The following is a 16,730-nucleotide window of genomic DNA, read 5'->3' as shown; positions in this document are numbered from 1 at the left end:
GGCTAGGAGGGGGGAGCACGGGAATGCAAACAACCTCTTTTGACAGCATCACACAGTGTGATGGTTGTGGTGGCCCAGGACAAACCCAGGTCTGAGGAGCAAGGGGAGGGAGGGGATGAGGACACGGGAGAAATGAGGAGGCAGAGAAAGAGCCTCAGAGTGCGGGGGAGCCAGGAGAGGGGCGACGGAGAGAGATGGGAACAGTCACTGGGACAGGAGCAGAGACGGAGGCAGCCCTGGAGTGATGCAGAGAGATATAAGGAAACGTTGTGGCACGGACCCAGCCAGAGGGAGAAGAGGTGGACAGAGCCTCGGGAGGGAGAGGAAGAGAGCCCAGTGCGGGAGACCGAGAGGGAGGGGAAAGAAGCCGCTGCAGGGAGAACTGCAGAAATGCAGACTTGTGGTGGTATAATCTGGCTGAGCGACCCCGCACAGTCACACCCGGGGGCGACTGAGGAGAAGGGAGAGCATCTGCAGCCTCAGTCCCTCCCTGAGGCAGAAGTGACAGCCGAGGCGGGGGCAGAGAGGCTGAGAAGGGTGTGGGCAGAAGGACAGGGACGGTGCAGGTGTGCAAACCCTCATGGGCCTGCTTAGCTGGCAGAAACACGCCAGCTAGATTCCCAGCTCCCAGTCGTGCAGGCTTGTGCCCAACACTCTCTGGAGCTAAAGAGAACCACATGCCCCCCTGCCCCTGCCCCAAGAAATACAGAGGCTGATGGACATACAGCCAACCACAGACACACGGATGACTGCAAAGACTCATAAGGTCAGACCGATGCAGGAGAAACAAGAGCCCTACTGAGGGATGCCAGCCTGCACCCGGGTTCTGGGCACGTGTGGGGTCGCAGGGGCCCGTAGACACTCCTGTGTGAAGTCTTGCGGGTACATAGGCCAGGCTGTGCAGGTGTGATCGCCCTGCAGTCATCTCTCTGTCAGCCACACACACGTGAGGGCAACTTCAGTAGCGGTGCGGTCCCCAGCCTGGGATGAATAGGGTTGTACTGGGAAGACATGAAGGGTTCACCACATCCATCCGTGACTCGGGTCCAGGCCTTCTTCCCTGGGAGCCCGGCAGGCCAGAGGCCAGGTGGGAGGGTTCATGCCTGCTCTTCTCCGCTCAGGGACCCCTGGCCGGGGTGGGGAAGACGACTGGGTGCCCCCTCACCTGCAAAGCTGAGAAACCTGGTTGACCAAAGCCGAGTGTCAGCCTGAGCCATGCTGTCAGGCTGGCTTGGCAGAGGGCACCGGCCCAGAGCCTGGGCCTCCAGACTTTTCGGGAGCACGGAGACTCAGCTATTAGACTCCAAGTTCCTTTAATCCTGGACTCCTACTGACAAGTTGTGTGGCCTTGGGCGAGGCGTCCAGCCTCTCTGAATCTGTCTCCACCTCTGCAAGATAGGGCTAATAGGCACCTTGTAGTAATACCATGAGAATCCCACAAGATAACCCAAGGAAAGCTCTAGAATGGCATGGCATAGAGGAGGTGCTCAACAAACGGAGCTTTGGTTAGAACTGTTACGTGCTCCAGTGAGACAGGTGTACATTCTTCCCTTCCCCTCGGGACGCACACAGGGACAACTGCATAGACACACCCAGGAGATCCCTAAGAGCCTCCTGCCCTCCTGAGTCTGTGGCTCTGCATACGTGCCCGCCCAGCTTGCCCTGCCTGACTCCCTTCTGGCCCCTGCTCCTCTCCTCCAGTGTCTTCTTTGGTCCCTCTCACTCCCATCCCCAGGCTGGGATGCCCTGTGCTACCGTTAGCAGAACGAAGAACACTGCTGGTCCCTTGCCAGTCTCGCCTGCTTGGCTGGGGCACTCTGCGGGTAAGGGCCAGGCCTTCGCCTTTGCATCTCTAATACCCAGCACCAGGAACAGAGCAGGCATTCAAGAAATGTTTGTTGAGTGACTAAATGAGTGAACAATCTATTTTTTACTCAAACGCTTGTGACCTCAATCTGTAGGGAAGGCAGGGTCTTGTTGCATCAGAAACACCTAGGGAGGGAGCAGCCGTATGCACGCGCGTGCGCGCGCGCACACACACACACACACACAGGCATGCCGTGTGCTGCTTGTTCACAGGAGATGTCCACGGCAGCCCGGGCCCAGGCCTCACTGGGGGCCCGAGTAGCTGTGCAGTGCGAGAGGAGCAGGAAAGCCGCCCCCCGACACGTTACGGAGCACTATATGTGGATTCAATGGGAAGAGTGGCCAGATTCCCAAAGGAAGTCATTCCCATTCCACAGCTACAGACTGGATAATCCACAGCCCGTGGGGGTGGGGAGGAGCACTCCGAACTCCTAGGCACGCTGACAAACCCCTTTCCACACCCTGTTTCTCTCATACACACACACACATGCACAATCTTCCCTCCCCATCTCCAGGGCCTGGACAATGGTGAGTGGAGAGAGGGACAGGCAGGGTGGAGAAGGGGTGGGGTTAGGAATTGGGGGAAGGAGCCTGAAGGAGAAAGTCTAGTGAGTGACAGCGGGTCAGGAGCTGGGCTGGGTCCCCAGGACAGAAATGAAAGGGGACCAGAGCAGAGCCGAGGCTGAGAGTCTTGGAATGGGACTGAGACGGGGGAAGAGAGCCTCCAGACAGAGGGGCTGGGGGGCCCTGTAGGGAGGGAACCAGGGCAGGCTGAGGGGAGCAAGATGGCTGCGGAAGAGGCGGAGAAGGGGAGAGGGGTGGGTGGGGTGGCGGGGTGGCAGGGTGGCAGGGTGACCTGTAGTGGTGGCAGGCAGATGGGGTGGGGGGCAGGGCGACAAGGCTGCGGTGGCGGTGGGCCCTTCAGGGAGCGAGGGATCGGGGTGGAAGCTGGTGGGGTAGGGATGTGGGGTGAGCTGTCAAAGGGGGCGCCGCGGGGAGCTGAGCACGGAAGGGAAAGGGAGCTGAGTGCCTGGAGAAGTGGTTTAAATGTCACTGTTAAGTACGAGTGCCGGGCCACCCCCTAAATGCCGCATAAACCCCACGTAACCCAACCCTCCCACTTCTAAACCACCCTCTAAACTCAGTAACCAGCCGGGCCACTGAGGCCCCCCACCCCCCTAACTTAAACCCGCTAAATGCCCCTCCCTGCCCCCACCGCCCCACTCTGGGTTGGGGAAGGAAGGTGTGCACAACAGCTTGAGCGCAGATAAACCTGTTTAACCTCTGACCTTTGACCTTCCAGCTGCCTTTTCTTTCCGTCCCCTTTTCTTTTCTTCTATGTCCCTGTCTTTTTCTTTGGGTCACTCGTGCCCCTCGGGTGGGGCTGGCTCTGGGCAGGAGCCTAGGGAGGGGACGGGAGGACGAGGGACCCAGCGCTTCTTCTCCTGCCTTGGGTGGACCTTCCCCCCCTTTCCGGTGGGTGTTGCTGCTTTACTCTGAGTCTCCTGAGAAATGCGTAATTACTTTGCTAACTCCTTTGGACTTCGCCGCCTGAGAAACCTACTGTCTTTCTAAACTTTTCCAAGGAAACTTTGATAACGAGCGCCTGGCGATTGCTAGACAGAGAATCCCCTACCGGCTTGGTCGAGTAGTAGATGAGTGGCTGCTCGACAAAGGTAATTAACCAGAATTAATTAATTAATTAATTAACTTTAAAAACACTATCTTAAAGGTGCAGAGCTCTCTCTTTCCCCACCGTGCCTTCCCCATCGCCCACCCCTCAGCGGAGGCCTGATGATGCCACCGGGATGCCCCCCTCTCCTCTCTGGAGTCAGTCGTCTGTGTCTTTAGAAGCAGAGCGGTGGTTTTGGACGGGGCTGGGGTTTTGCTCAGGAGACAGGGAGTCCTTGGGCTCTTTCCGAAGCCAGGATGGTCTAGGATAATCCGCGGGACTATGGAGCTGAGCCTCCCGACCCACCCTGGTAAAGCAGGCTGCCCACCCTGGTAAAGCAGGCTGGCGTGCAGATCGGGGGCGGGGTTTGGTGAAGGGCCGGCCACAGGGCTCTGAGGAGCAGGAAGTGCGACCCTAGGATCCAAAGGGAGGGTGGAAAAGGTTCACCGGGGTCGTCCCAGGAGGAAAGGGAAGCATGGGGACCTCGCATCCTACTGGAAAGCTCCCCCCTCCCCAGGGAGTGGCTGTGGGGCACAGTCTCTGGAATGGGCCCACGTTGGTCCAGAAGGCCTCTTAGAAGTAACAGAGGCGGGGGTAGGGGGACCCTAGGAGGTAGGGGCAGGGGCGGCCGTCCCACAGGGCTTTCTGTAACTGCGGAGCTGGTGAGGAAGACAGCATGGGCTAGCCGAGTGGCTACCTAGAGCAGCGAGGCACTGCTGGGTGTGAGGGAGAAGGCCGCTTGTCACCAAGGGAAGTTGGGGCCAAGGGCAAAGCCATCCCATGCCCTTCGGAGAGGGGGCGAGCTCTGTACCTCTAAGGCTAAACTCTAGGGGGGAAGTAGAGCTGTTAAAGCCCCACCTAACCAGCTGATAACGGTGCTTTTAAATGTCCCCTGGGGCCTGCCCCAGCTAAAACCCCCAAACGTCACCTCCAGCCCCCCTCACAGCCAGCGGGGACTAAACATACTGATAACCAGATGTGATAAATCCATAACAGGACAAAAAGTTAAAGGGACTGTCACAGACATCGCTAAAACCTACAGCCCCCAGCCGCACTGGGTTGCTCTCGCCAGCGGGGTGAACTTTAACCCTTTGAGGAGTTCGTGGTGGGTAGGGCTGCAGGGGCCAAGTTCGCCAACCTACGTAGGTTACTCTCCATTACCCACCTCCCTCTCCCAGAATCAGGCCAGGGGAGCAGCCTGGGCTGAGGCTGGGACAACTTGTGACCCCAGGTAGGCAGAGCTGGACAGGCCCTTGGGGGGGAGGGGTGGTGGAGGGGATGGTGGACCCCAGTGGTCCTTCCCTAGCTGCGGGGCCGCATCCTCTCTTTAGATCTCTAATTCCGCTTCTAGAAAGTGAAAGATTGGGCAGAATGCTCTGGTATTTCCCAGAGTGTGGAAGGAGAAGCTCGTTTCCCCTTTCTCAGGAGGGGTGAGCCCCTTCCGCCCCCTCAGCCTACCTCCTGGGGGCTGCTGGGAGAATGAGATGACGTAAGGAGCAGGAAGGTGTTTAAGAACAAGATCTGGGCCCTCTTGGAGGGATGATTTTCTGTCAGCATCTGGCATGTAGTGGGTGCTCAATAAATATTTATTGAATGAGTCCATTTCCAGTTCTAGAACATGTCCGGGGAGGCCTAAGTCCCACGAGAGGCTTCTCAAGAAAGAGATTTGTGGTAAAATGAGCTTGGGAAATGCCGAATCCCGTTTCTTCCTCTTGGAGAAGCACATGGACGTTGGTTTAATAAAGGCTCTGAGAAGTCCTGTGAGAAAGAAACCTGTCGTTTAATTGTGAAGTGTTTGCTTCCCAAACTTGTTCCACCACCGTGAGCCTTCTCCTCTTCATGCCTGGGAGCTGTCTCCGGCTCAGTAGTCCTCAGGCTCCTCTCTGGGTCTGGTATTCCAGCTGTTACTAACCAGTGCTCAGCTTTTGTGGGCCCCGGCTCCCCCATTTGTAAGATGGGGACGCTGCTCCAGGGTGGAGTAAGGGGCTGGGCAGAGGGAGGGTGTCAGAGGCGGAGAGGCCGAGCAGAGGGCCGAGCAGACTCCCCCCACCGTGGACGGTCATTGACTGCAGACCAGACAGATGGTTGGTGGCCCAGGGAACCCGTGTTTCCAAAGAGGGTGTGGGTTTCACAAGTTGGACTATCCTCAGCCCAGGGTTTGGGGGCAGGGCTTACAGACACCTAACTCTAAACCAGATCTTTAATGAGGCACTAACCAGAGGCTAACAAGGGCTAAGCCAGGTCTTAAACCCCCCAGCGCCCGCAGCTGAAGGTCCAGGGGAGCAGGGGGCAATGGAGTAGTTCCTCTGCCCCCCTCCTTCCAAAATAAGCAACACCAAAACCAAAGTTAAATCTAAACTTAAACATAATAAATATCTTTTCTAAAAACCAAACCAAAGCAACAAACTCAGAGGGTTAAACCGACCCCCAGATCCACTAAAACCAAAAACAACAGCCGAACCCCACCCAGGTGGGAATGCTGAGGTGTCATGCTGAGTGGGGAGCGAGACTGGAGCTGGAGCGGTGTTTTTTGGCTGTCAGCGAGCGAAGCAAGGTCCCTTTAACGTTTTCCATCTCTGTGCTTGCACGTCTTGGCGGGGAGGAAGGCCTCTGCTCTCCAGGGCCTGGTTCCCCAGGCAGGGCAGCGGCTGGGCCTTGGAGGGGGGAGGAGAGAGGGGAGCCTGGCCAGAGGTCAGTGGGCTGGGTGGTGGCTGGCAGGGCAGAGTGGGGTCTGCGTGGCTGCTCCCACCCTCGCGCACGCCAGCCCTCCTCCTGCGCACCGTCCTCACCTCTGGCACGTCGGTGTCGCCTCCCTCTCTGCTTTGACACGCACTGACCACTCAGCCTGGCAGTTTCCTTCTCTGTCTCTGCCTCTTTGTCTCCTCTGTCTGCTGCTTCCGAGGGCTCCATGGCTCGGGGCTGGATACTGGGTGTGGGACGTTTGGGGAAGCAGAGGGAGAAGATGGGGATCAAATGGAGGGAAGGGAAAGAAATTGGGGGGGCGATGCCCCTGGAGCAGGAGAGGAGAGGGGGATGGGAAGGTCAGAGGCATGAGCATGGTGGGGAGAGGGGGGAGCTGGGCTCCCTTTCCCAGCCCATGTGTGCCTTGGGGACCCTCCCCCTCTGGGCTCCCCACCTGGCTGGGCTGGGGGCTGTGGCTGACGAGGACTTTCCCTTTGGTGTCTGCCCCTTCCTCATTTCTCCAACCCCCCATCCCCGCCCCCTTGCTGGTTTCCCTCTCGGTCCTCTTTCCTTCCCTTGGCTTCCCTCTGTTCTCCCCATCCCTCTCTGATCTCTCCCCCGCTGCCTGCCCCTCCTCTGTTGCCCCCACCAATTCCCCTCCCCACCAGGCCGCCAGCTGACCATCTTCAACAGCCAGGCTGCCATCAAGATCGGGGGCCGGGATCAGGGCCGCCCCTTCCAGGGCCAGGTGTCCGGCCTCTACTACAATGGGCTCAAGGTGCTGGCGCTGGCCGCCGAGAGCGACCCCAATGTGCGGACTGAGGGCCACCTGCGCCTGGTGGGGGAGGGGCCGTCCGTGCTGCTCAGTGCAGAGACCACGGCCACCACCCTGCTGGCCGACATGGCCACCACCATCATGGAGACCACCACCACCATGGCTACCACAACCACACGCCGGGGCCGCTCCCCCACGCTGAGGGACAGCACCACCCAGGTGAGGGCCCTTGGGGCTGATGCACGAGGAGCGAGGCCTTAGGTGGGGGATGGGGCTGATGTCTGCAGAGCAACGGTGGCGCCCAGGGGAGGGTCTGAGGGGTCTGGTGGGATTCTGGAGGCTGCTCTCTCATCCTTGTCGTCATGGTGATGGTTCAGGTGAGGTGGGAAAGGCCTCTCTTCACGAAGTGGCCTTTGCCCTGGGGACCAGGGATGTTATACATGGGAAGGTGGTCACTGTTTCTAGGGGCCAGGCCCAGCATTAAGGGGGAGTTCGGTACTCCAGCTAGACCAGGGAAGACCACCTAAGAGGGAGGAAGTCTGGACTGGGGTGAAGGTGGAATGACCGTGTGCCTGCCCCATACTGGAGGCCGGGCCCGGTGTGGTGTGGGCAGCGAGCAGGAGATGGGTACAACCAGGGTGGCATTGCTCTGGCCAGGCACCTAGGAGACCGCCCTGGAGGGGCCAGAGGCTCAGCTGGGGGTGGCTTCCCCTCTCTGGAGGCTGGCGGAGGCCCGGAACAGTGTCTCCCCAATTGCCGGTGTCCTCACAGTGGGACTCCAAGCCCACTGCCTTCTCGGGTCCTCTCCTCGGGACCTTGAGTGGGTGCCCCGGCCTGGCAGCCTCAGGGTTCCCTGTGCCTGTGGATCGGAGGGGGGTGTTGGTGCGGACAGTTCCCTGGTGCTTTACCCTCCCCACTGCCTGCCCCTCCAGCTCAGCTGCCCTCTCTGGATCAGGTCAAGCCCAAGTGACTTGAGTTGATATTCTCTTGTACCTGGAGGGGGGGCATATCTGGGGAATGAGGCTCTCATGGGGCAGGACAGGCCTGGCTTTCCTGGTGCCAAAAGCCAATTGAGCATGTGTGACTTATGGAGGCAACTCGGGGGCCCAGCTGAGTTTTCTGGTTGTTGCCATTGATGATTGTGGCTCAGGGACGGCTCACACCTGGCATAGGAGACCTTACTCAGTCACCCCGCCCCCCTGCCCAAGCTACTTCTGTCCCTCATCGCCCAAGGCTGTTGAGCCTCTGTGCCTGGAGAGAACTCTGTGCTCCCAGGGTGAGGGAGAGGTCTGGGGGCGGTCTGGGGGGTGGGCCCCAACTCCACCATCAGCCTGCCTTCAGTGTTCGTAAATGAGTTCGAGGTCCCCTCATCCCTGCCAGTCTGTGCTGTGGGGGGCTGGGCACTGGCTAACAGCCTCATGCAGGCAGGAGAGATAAGTCTGAACCCTCTTCCCCTCTGCCTTTACTGCCGAGAAAAGCTAGGGACCCTGAGTGCCAGGCCTTGCCCCAGGGAGCAGGGAGCCCTGGGAGAAAGGCCTGGTCCTACCCAAGGTTGGGCACCAACTATGCCCAGTGCCCAGAGGCAAGAAGGGTCCCCCAGTCTCAGTGGGAGGGTGATGGGCAGACCATCCAGGTGGAAGAGAGGGGTGGGGGCCTTAGGGGTCACAACTGTGCTGGAGAAGACCCCACAGGAGAGGCTGGTGCAGGGGAGCAAGGATACAAAAGGAAAACCCGTCTTCTGAAGGTGGGGGGTGGAGTGGGGGGTGTGGGAGTGGAGAAGAGGCACCGTGTGACCCTTTCAGCCCTCCCTACCCGGGACTCCTCCCACCCTTGGCCTTCAGGAGCCTCTCCCCACACCGTGCAGTCTCTTGGGCACCATTCCTGCCTGGACTCTGGGTTTCCCTCCTTGGGTCTCTTCCCTAACACACCCTGAGTGCACTCCCCTCCCCACCCCCTTACATTCACTCATCTTGGGGATTCTCTTTTTTTGCAATCAGGAGGAGAGAAAATGCTGACAAAGTCGACTCCCGTTGTCATGGCAACCACAGCCCTAATTATTGTGTGCAGCCTGGTTCCGGGCTCTGGGAAGGGGGTTGGGAGAGAGATGAGGGTGGTGGGGTAGTGAGGTTGGAGCCAAGAGCCACCCCCCCCAGGTCCTGCTCCCCTTCTCTGCCTGTGCTGGCCTCCAGAGGCCCCCATGCCTCATTTCCCTGATGCCCTAGGCCCCCTTGCTCCAGCCCTGCACCCCAAGGTCCAGCGTCCAGTCTCCCCGGCTTCCTAGAAATAAAAGACACAGCATGAGCCATCTCACTGATCCCTGGGAGCCGTGGGAGCTGCTTCGGGGTGGGTACTGGCCAGTCTGTCTTTGCACAGTGGGGAATGGGGGGGCTGTCGGTCACCCAGCCAGCAATGGGAGAAATGGGGCATGGACCAGGGTGTGTGTCTTAGCCCAGCACCCATCTCCTGTGTGGCCCCACGCCTCAAGAGGTGACTTTGGGGCCTACTGACGCACCCCCGAACCCTCTTCCCCACCCCTCCCTCCTCTCGCCCACAGAACACAGATGACCTCTTGGTGGCCTCTGCCGAGTGTCCAAGTGATGACGAGGACCTGGAAGAGTGTGAGCCCAGTACTGGTGAGTGCCTTTCCCCCCTCCCCTGCCCCGGGCCCGGGTGACGCTGGTGGGAGGGGGGCGACTGTCCCTGCCACCTGGCCCCAGCCCAAGGGGCCTGCTGCCAGGCCTTACCTTTCCCCGATAGCTTCCTCTGCCTTCCTGCCATTCCCCTCCAGGTCCCTCAAATTGTCCCTCCGGCAAGGCAGTTTGATGGCCCTTTGATGCCCCGGCCCCATGAGATAGTGAGGTCCTTAGCTTGGGATCCTGGGGTTCAGGGCCAAGGAATGCTGGGAAGGAAAGAGGGAGACTTTTCCCTAGCAAGATGAGTAACTGCAGCTCCCATGAGTCTATTGGGTATGGGGGGGGGGGGTAGGTGGGGGAATGCAGGCCTAGGAACTACAAATCCCATCAGCTCTTGGGTCCAGAACTGCAACTCCCATCAGTCCCTGAGGCCTGATTTTCCCTGGGTCAGCAGTAGAGGCGATCTCGGCTGCATCCAGGACCCTCCTCATTCCTGGTCTCAGGGAGGTGGCCACACACTCTGCCAGGGCTGCCAGGCCAACCTCACGGCAGCGCTGTGTCAGGCAGTGTGTGGCTGGGAGGCGCCCCTAGCCAGATGTGTGGTCCCTTGAGGAGATTGGGACCTGAGGTCTGGTCTAGATTTCTAGTGGAGCAGCTGCTGTTGCAGGAGAGCAGGGCTGGGAGGGAAGGCTTCCTGGGGGTGGCATTCCAGGCCTCTGCTGGATCCTTTCAGCTGGAGAGAAGGGTGTGGCCCCAGAGAGAGACCCGACTGGCAAAGGAAGGGTGGGCCTTGAGTGCCAACTGAGAAGTGTGGGGATGGAGCGGAGCCGTGTGGTGGGTGCAAAGGCTGCTCAGCTGAGCAGGTTGGGGGTGGCCGAGGGGAGCCGGGGGCGGGGGGGGGGGAGCGAGAGCCTGAGGGGCTGAGGTCCTTGTGCTCACAGCTGGCCGAAGGGAGGGAGGAAGGACTGAATGTGGCCAGATTTCGCAGCGAGGGATCATAGGACTTGGTGGTGGCCCGGGTGAGCCTGTGGGAGCCTCATCCCTGGCTTGGGTTTCCAGAGACTTCTCCTGGTTACCTTGCAATGCGTGGCACCTGGGCTGTTGCTACTGGAAGGCTGGAGGTTGGGACGGATGCCTGCAGGGTTGGGGGAGGTGATTGGTCAGGTGAGGTGGGCAGTGTGACTGGGGCATATCTTGTGAATCTGGCCTGGGGTGGGGGCATGGGGGGGTGTCTGCCAGTCCCAGAGGAGACGCTCAGGCTGAGGACAGGCCGCAACTGTGGAAGAGCAAGAAAAACCATGGAGCCTTGGGGCAGAGGCTCAGGTTCCAGAGATCAAGGGCAGAGGCAGTTCTGGGGTACAGGCCCCGACACCATAGGCCAGGGCTGCAGAGGGTTGTTTGGTGGTCCTGTGCCCTGAGGCACTTGGAGGAGCTGTAGGCTATTGGGTTGGAAAGGCCTCTGTGTCCACAGCCAAGAGCTGGTGCTTTCTGGAACAGATGCCCTCCACTGTGGGGAGGCCCCTCCGCTGGGGGGCCATCTGGCTCCATCTCACTAGGCCATCTCAGCTCAGGGAGGCACCCTCACGCTCTGCCGTTGCTCTGGGAGGTTCTGCGCATCTGGCAGCTTCAATGTGGCACTCCCCCCAGATTCTGCTTTACCCCTCTGACTCGTCCGGACTGGGGTTTCCTGGAGGTGGAGGCCGTGCTCGAGCCCAGGCCTGCCACAAATGGCTGTGATGAATGGCCGCGTGAGAGTCCTGGGATACGACTCTGGGGACAAAGGGCTGGCGGGTCATGAGAGAAGGGCATTTGGCCCCGTCCCATGTGTTTGCACACGTGTGCTCACTCTGCAGGGGCGGGGGCTGCCGGGTGAGAGGAGGGGTCTGCTCTCCCTGGACCCCACGGAGAGGAGTGTTGGGCCAGACGGCTACTGTGCGGGGACACGCAGCACATCCCGGGCCATACCAGGGCCACACGCTCTCTACCAAGATTCTAGTTTCCCAGCTGTGGCGCCGAGTGTATGCACTGGGGGCCGAGCTCCCTCAGGCTGCATGGAGACAAGGGAGTGAGGTGGAGCTGAAGCAGGCAGGGTCAGCCGCCCTCCCCCAGTCAAAGGGCCAAGCCAGGGAGGGGAGGATGGAGGGCAGAGGAGGAATGGAAGCTGGGGGGTAGGGAGAGGCCGGTGGGCAGCCCGGCACCCGGCTTCAAAATAAGGGCAGAGTGTGTGCTCCAGCCTCCAGAGGAAGCCGTCCGAAGGTCCCGGCTCTCCCTGAGACGTGCAGGGCGCATGCCTGCATTTGCACTCTGAAGTGCTTCAAGTGGGATTTTTATCTTGATGGGAGGCCAGGTGAACACCAAGATGACTCCAGAGCCCCTTGCGCTGATCTAGACCATGCCACTCCCCTACTTAGAGGGAAAGGGGACTCCAGCCAGAGGCCCTCCTGTGTCCCCGTACAGGGAGGGTTTTTCCTCTAGCTCCTTGGGCTCCAAGGTCAGCATTAGAGGTGAAGGCAGCCTGGCTGGAGACAGTGGCTACCCACGGGCTGAACCAAGGGACCCCAGGGCATTTGCATCTCTCCCACCTGCCAGACCCTCCTCCCTGCATCCAGCTGTCAAGCCTCGGATCATCCCTACTCGCTTTCCACCCTTTCTCTTGACTTGGGCCCCTTCACAGACCCCAGACCCCACTTCTTCTCCTCCTCCTCCTCCTTGCAGCTTGGTGAAATCACCATCTAACATGGGCATTTCACCTGAGGCTGACAATCCAGTCAAAGAAGGGTATTGTTTGCCGGATACAGTGTTTAGATTCTTTTGAATGGGAGCGCTGTTAGCGGGGCATGCTCTGCAAAGTGGGTAATGTCTCCCTGTCCTAGCCAGCCTGACCCTCACATTATGTTGTGGGCCTGGCCCCTGCAGGGATCGGAGCGTGCACCCCTTGAGGTGCACAGGAAGTGCACACCCAGACTCAGATCCGCAGAGACGCACGTTTACGTGCACACGCAGAGGTGCACACACATAGATCCCTGCATGTACATTTATGGATCTCGCAGCAAACTCACACCTGCCCACTCGCTCACAGGTGCCCACTTGCTCAGACCCACAGTGTTTCACACTTACATGTGCTCGTCACACCAAGGTGTACACACGGGGCGTCTTCAGCCCACGGAGGCACGCTCACACACACTCACACCCATTGAGGCACAGACCAAATGTTTGGGATCACATGCACACGCTCAGAGGCACCCACATATTTCAGACGCTCGCGATGTGCATGTGCGAGCTTGCATGTGGACAGCATGAGCTTGTCCACACGCGTCCTTGGACTCCCAGAGTTCCACCCCCGCAGTCGGCTCGCAGAGGCACATTCATGTGTACAGATCCACCTGCATAACACACGTGCTCCGGCCACGTCCTCCGTGCGTGCTCGGACTTACAGGTGCTCACAGACGGTTCAGAGGGACCGTGTGCGCATGTGCAGAAACTTGTGCTCAGCCCTCCGAGGTGTAGCCGCACACGTGCACACACACACATGCACACCCATTTGCATGTGCTCAGGGAGGCAGGCATCTGTGCCCGGGCTCATAGAGGAGCATGTGGCACAGCTCCACCCAAGTGTGCACTTGTGCTGTATCCCGCGTGACCTACGGTATCCGAGAATAAGTTCACAGGCGCCAGGACGCACAAACACAGCCTCGAAGGGATGTCGTGTCCCAGCATGTGTGGCTCATTCCCACTGAGGCACGCCCACGTGCACACCAAAGGCACCTGTGTGCCGAGACCCACAGGGTACGTGTGCACACATCCGCCGAGGTGGGCTCTGTGTCCCCAGACCCCAGGGGCCATGCTCATCTGGACATTCGTTTAGACCCACGCCTGCCCCCTCCCCTGGCCCCATGAGAGTGACCCTCCGAGGCCCCCCATAGCTCAGACCTGCAGAGGCTCATTCTTGCGTTCACACCCATGTGTTCAGAGACACACACACGCTCAGACACACGCACACACACTCAGACACATACATTCAGACACACACATGCTGGGAGCCACACACATGCTCAGACCTCTCAAGACATACAGACTCGTCCTGAGTCCTACAGCGGTGTGTACACACACACACACACACACACACACACACGTGTCTACACTGCCCACAGGGGCCCTCACAGGTACTGACACACTTACTCCCGTGCTCAGACGTACGCCTGAGCTGCGTGGGGAAGGCCTCCCATCCTCAGGCCCTCAGGCCAGACAGCCAGGTTCAGACCCAGCAAAATGCCCACCTCCGTGCGAGCTGCTCAGACCCACAAGGGTGCCTGTGGACGTGCGTACTCAGATTCCCAGACGCCCATGTGTGCTCAGGCCACGGGAGCAGCTCGTGCACTCACCCCATAGGTGTGCACCCTCCTGAGCCTTGGCCCCCATGCACACACACACACGAGGCCCTCCGAGGTGTTCACAGGCTCAAGTCCACAGACACACAGACACACTCGCTCAGACCTACACACTTAGCTCAGAAACATGGAGGCACAAATGTGCTCGCATCCCAGCGTTTCTTCGGGTGACACCTGTTGCTGTAACGGTGACCTCCACAACACCTGTGATTGTCCTTCATGGAAGGTTACAAACCAGCGTTCCTGGTGGGTGGGCAGCTCCCCGGCAGGCGCTGATTCCGGGCCTCGTCCCCTTCCCCAGCTGACTTTCTCGGTTGTGGTGGAAGGTGACCAACAGGCGGGCTCAGGAAGGGGTGGGTTCTATGGGTCAGGCCCGGGGGCCAGACGCACAGGACACCTGCTGCTTTTGCTTAGTCACGTGGCCGCAGCTCTGCGTCCAGGAAGGCGGGGAGGGTGTGGCCTTGCTGTGCCCCCAGGAGGAAGCAGAAACAGATTTGGGGACCAGCTAGCAATTTACCTGCCCAGTGTGGCCTTTGGGTCACCAACCATCCACTTCACTCTTCCCGACAGCCACCCCTCCCCGAGGGAGACACTCTGAAGCCCCACCCACTTGGGGCCCTCTTGGCAAAGGTGAGGGCGTCTGGCAGGTGGCAGCCCACTTGTTGGGTCCAGACTTGCTCCCGAGGACCCATATGTGGTCCGGATCTCACTGTCCACACAGCTCAGCACACCCCCCGAATCCAGGGGTGGGCCAGCGGCAGCCACCACAGTAAAAACTCTAATTCAAGAAAGGGAGGGATGGAAGACGACACCCAGAGGTCCCTAGTTCTAAGCGTTGAGGAAATCCAGCCAGCTCTCACTGCGAGAGACTCCCCCCCGCCCTGCAGTGGGGAAGCTTCTTTCTTACACCCTGCCTCTCCTGTCTTTGAGAAACTCCCTCGTCTCTGTCTGTGGCCCTGGCGTGAGGTTCTTCCCAGTTCTTGTCCTCCATGGCCATCTCTGAAGTGGGTGTTGGTAAAATGTCCTTCGTGGGGCCCCATGGTGTTGGCAGCCCACTTCCTGCTCCTACATGTTTGGGGGCCCAAAGGCTCAAGCAGTCAAGGTAACTATACTCCGTGTTCTTACCTAGACAGACGTGTCAAGCGTCTATTTCCTTGTTTCTCTGATTCCTTGCCTGTCTCTGAATTTAGTCGTGACTATTCTGAGGGCATTTGAAACAGTAGGTGGGGAGGCCACGTCCGTAGTCTGATCTGTGGGGCGCGGCTGAGCCCTCCTCATTCAGGTGGAGGTTTCCCGGGGTCTTTGTCCCTCAAAGCCATTCCTGACCTCTCTTGTGATTTGCGGGTTGGAAGCTGGGGCTCTTCTGACACTTGGCAAGCCCCACGTTTCTGGGCTCTCTCTGTTCCCTTCTCTGCTTGCAAACCCACCCACTCTTGCCTAACGTCAGCTTCTTGTGGTATGTGACTGAAAGCAGACAGGAAAAGCCAGCACTGTCACCCCGACTTTCTGGCAGGTTCCTTTTGTGCCTGAGCCTCAACAGGCACATGGTCATCACAAGCAGGGTCTGAACCGGATGTCCTGCCCCCGCATTTTATGGTTCTGCATCTTTCCAGCCGTTTCCTTGGATTGTTATGGGAAGGCTGCCGTTTTTTGTTTTTTTTGTTTTTTTTTTTATTTTATTTATTTATTCAACAGAGATAGAGACAGCCAGTGAGAGAGGGAACACAAGCAGGGGGAGTGGGAGAGGAAGAAGCAGGCTCATAGCGGAAGAGCCTGATGTGGGGATCGATCCCATAACGCCGGGATCACACCCTGAGCCGAAGGCAGACGCTTAACCGCTGTGCCACCCAGACGCCCCATGCTGCCGTTTTTTGTGACGCACATTTCTGGTTCAGTGTCTGTATTAGTTCAGGTAGCATTGGTTTCTGGAATAGATGGCTCCCAAATCTCAGTGGGTACTTCGAGGGAGGTCTCTCTGTCAGCTGAAGCCCCACCAGGGCGCTCCTGGTCAGCAGGTGGCTCTGCCCCAAGGGGGTGCTTGATCCAGACTCCTTCCATCTTATGGCTCTTCCCCGGCGTTCAGCTGGTTTGCAAGGTCACCGGAAGGAGGAGAGAGCACGGAGATCCACACAGGAGACTTCTGTGGGCCAGTACCCAGCAGAGCCCACGGCTCAGGCCTGTTGCCACACCCAATCGCAAGGGATGCTGGGAAATGTAGTCTCAGTGGCCAGGAAAAGGAGAAATTGAATTTGGGGAAAGGGGCACTCACAGAGGCCTACGTGCTCACACGTTCTCAGCGGCACAGGCGGGCATTCGCACACGCACACGAGTTCTGACCCAGGCTCAGAGGCGGGTGTGGACACAGTGAGAGGCTCGCTTACCTGCAGATTCCCTGACACCCCGTCCGTGCGCTCAGGTCCATCGAGGTTCGTGTACACGCGCACACACAGGCTTAGAGACGAATGCCCAGGTGCACAGAAACAGACTCTGAGCGCATGCACGTGCGCGTGCACACACACACACACCCCCGCCTGACCTTGCGTCCGCCTTGATTTTTGCTGTTGCTGGGCTGGGGTGTCTGAGCGGGGTGGGGCTCCATCCTTCCAGCCACCGCACCTGCTGGAACAGGTGAGTAAGGGCTGAAATCTAGTCGTGCTCTCTGCTCACCAAGCCGCTTGTCCCGGTCCCGGGAGCAGGGCTGTGTCCCCCAGGAA

General features: G+C 59.2%; 1 protein-coding gene across 9 annotated transcripts in view; it reads left to right on the top strand.

The window, feature by feature from the left end:
- Nucleotides 1–16,730, top strand: part of NRXN2 (neurexin 2) — a 96,501-nt gene that overhangs the window by 74,356 nt on the left and 5,415 nt on the right. For 7 of the 9 annotated variants that reach the window (XM_044378466.2, XM_026483332.3, XM_044378465.2 and 4 more), the window contains 3 exons: nucleotides 3,453–3,542; nucleotides 6,889–7,214; nucleotides 9,550–9,628. In XM_044378466.2, coding sequence (XP_044234401.1) covers nucleotides 3,453–3,542; nucleotides 6,889–7,214; nucleotides 9,550–9,628 — 495 coding nt within the window. The remainder of the gene's footprint in view (nucleotides 1–3,452; nucleotides 3,543–6,888; nucleotides 7,215–9,549; nucleotides 9,629–16,730) is intronic. The other 2 variants (XM_044378463.2, XM_044378467.2) reach the window with 1 other exon arrangement.

The sequence above is a fragment of the Ursus arctos genome, unplaced genomic scaffold (assembly GCF_023065955.2).
Source record: "Ursus arctos isolate Adak ecotype North America unplaced genomic scaffold, UrsArc2.0 scaffold_23, whole genome shotgun sequence".
In the NCBI taxonomy this organism is placed as follows: domain Eukaryota; kingdom Metazoa; phylum Chordata; class Mammalia; order Carnivora; family Ursidae; genus Ursus; species Ursus arctos.
The sequence above is the reverse complement of the archived record's forward strand: the minus strand, read 5'-3'. Positions and strand labels throughout refer to the sequence as shown.